The sequence below is a fragment of the Eucalyptus grandis genome, chromosome 2 (assembly GCF_016545825.1).
Source record: "Eucalyptus grandis isolate ANBG69807.140 chromosome 2, ASM1654582v1, whole genome shotgun sequence".
Classification (NCBI taxonomy): Eukaryota; Viridiplantae; Streptophyta; class Magnoliopsida; order Myrtales; family Myrtaceae; genus Eucalyptus; species Eucalyptus grandis.
In genome coordinates, this window is record NC_052613.1 from 51,731,277 (window position 1) to 51,733,834 (window position 2,558).

The 2,558-nt window shown below is 42.0% G+C and overlaps 1 protein-coding gene across 1 annotated transcript; it reads right to left on the minus strand.

Moving 5' to 3' along the window:
• Nucleotides 1–672: 672 nt before the first annotated feature.
• Nucleotides 673–2,558, minus strand: LOC104433536 (polygalacturonase non-catalytic subunit AroGP2). The gene is made up of 2 exons (XM_010046324.3): nucleotides 2,477–2,558; nucleotides 673–1,824 (listed from the first exon to the last, which is right to left on the minus strand). The coding sequence occupies exons 1-2, from the start codon at nucleotides 2,543–2,545 to the stop codon at nucleotides 799–801; spliced, it is 1,095 nt and encodes a 364-aa protein (XP_010044626.2). The 5' UTR covers nucleotides 2,546–2,558; the 3' UTR covers nucleotides 673–798.

The window sequence follows — 2,558 nt, forward strand, 5'->3', positions numbered from 1 at the left end:
TCTACACTGCATGCAAAAGCTTTGCCTAAGTGCATCGGTTGAAGTTGCTGTTCCCGACGTTATTTTGAGGCGACAATGTTCTGATTTAAACCTGAGCTACCGAACTTAAATCAAAGACTTGACCAGTGAGTTAATCCATTGAGGAGTGCCACTCGCTTAATCTTCTTCTAAGCTATTGAACTTTGGTCGTATATACTCATCGAAGGGGAAAAAAGAAAAGAAAAGAACTTCAATTAGTAGATCACGTGATCCATAATGGCAATAGAGGCTAATAACTGGGACAAAAAAGAATTTTCAGTCTTGATATAGCCTTCTTCTTGAGTTATCAAATTATGCTGATGTTAGACATGAAAAAATTTGCAAAAATGATTAGAAGTAGCTCTGTGTTACAAATTCAATGAAAACAATTAGCAAATGGTATTTGCACATCTCGAATCAAGCGATATTGATCAGTGAGGTGCTTCACTCTATGTCCATTAATCTCTTCTAATTACAGTTTGGGACATGGAATCAAGTTCTGTTTGGAAGGAGATGGGTAATAGTAAGTACTTCACATGACAAACTTTTTCACATGCATGCCACAATAATTACAAACGCTAGATCAAAGTCACACAAACACTTGACATTTACACTGACACACACACGATCACAGTCGTGTGTATTAGACAGCAAATACCATATTAGATAATACTTTCAATCAAATGATGACCTGCGATGGAGCTATCGGCTAATTTTTCTCGGCCTCTAGGTCCAACCTGTATTATTCAATTCGGCGTACACTTCAACTTTTTTCCATTACTAATTAGCCCTAGTCCAGACCGCATATTCCCCATATATCCAGTGGCAGGCCTCGATCCGACCAGGGCCCGACCCGAGCGCAATAAATGCCTCGTGGTTCGGATTCCAAGCCGACGTGTCCATATGACAGACTGCGACGCCGTTGTTGATCTTGGCCTTGGACACGGGATCCAGTATATCTACCTCGTAAACATGGAGTGTTGGAACCGCATGACAGTTATAAACCATGTAAGGAAATAGACTATCGTGACATGCCACAGGCACACTCAATTTACTCCCACCTATCCTTTTCACTCGTCCAATCAAGATATCATGCTTTGACCCTTCGTCGCTCTTCGTGGAATGAAGCTTGATGTCGTGGCCTAGTATTGAGGTGGCAAAGTCTATCATGTCCTCAACAGAACTAACACATCGCTTGGTCTCACCTCGTATCGGTGCTTTCTCGCATAGGCTAAGTGTGTGTACCATTATCTTCTCCATAGTCGAATCGTCCCCAGCATGGAAGATTTGCTTCAGCTCGGCAAGCTTCGAGGTCGAGAACGGTAATCCAGAGGAAATACTGCGTGGCAAAAATGACCTTTCGGGAGTTTTGGAACGAAGATCCGGCATGCGGATCACATTCCCGCTCCTCAGCGTCGACTCCTGAAAGTATTTCCCTGGCTCCACGCCTTTGTTCACGTTCATGCCACCGGCCAGTGTTGTGACACCGTTAATGAAATCGTAGAAAACACGACCGTCCTTGCCAACTTGATGGGATGATAAGTCCGGGAAGCAAAGCAGTTGTGCTGCCTTGCAGAAAGATAGGAGGTGGTCGGATAGAGCATCTTTAGCAACAAGCTGGGCAAAAAGGGCCGTTTCTGCAGTAGTTAAGGGTGACACTTTGGATATAAGCAGTGGTGGTACGGCGAGGGTGTTGGTGATTTGTTCGTTCCAGTAATGGACAAGGTATTCCTTGGGAGGGATTGAGTTGGCATCGCTGACAAGGGAGTCCGCGTCGGTGGTGGTTCCAGCCGTGGTGGAAACAACCTATAGTGGGATGAAAGAGAAAATCAGTGAGTGACTAAAAAGTTAGCATGACGCAACCGAGCTAGGATGTTTCATCTAGTTTAAAAATGCTGTAGCCCTAAAATGCAATTCACAACTCAGTTATAAGACAACAAGGCTACGACTCAATTGTAGTAGGATACCAAACAGATTGAGTATAATATCCCTGCAGTATAAATGGGACATTATTGAAACTGTAGCGAACATGCAAATGTTCGTAAGCAAAGTAACAAGAAACTATACCCGTAAGATAACAAGAATGAAATCAATTTTTACAAATGAAATGGATAGCATGATAAATATTCATGACAAATCCTTAAGTAATGCCCACAATCTAAATGATAATACTGTCCATTTTTTCTTTGTTAATGCTTCATGTCTAGCTTAGACAAGTAATTGACACTAACACTACGTTATAGAAATAAGCGTAAGCATGAACCTCCTATGTATTCAAGCATTTTATATGTCTTGTCACTTCATGGCTCGTGTTTCACATGCTTCTTTTCAAAATACGTAGGAACACAAACACGATCAAAGAACTGTAAATGTTAATGCATGTGAACTTCAAAGATAGGATGAGCCGTGATTATTATGGTGTGTAGAAGGGGAGGCGAGAGAGCTTGAGAAAACTAACATGGAGTGAAAACAGCAGGATGAGGAAGAGGGCGAAGAGAGACATTTTGTTAAAGCTGATCTCACTCATTTCTTTAGGAAGA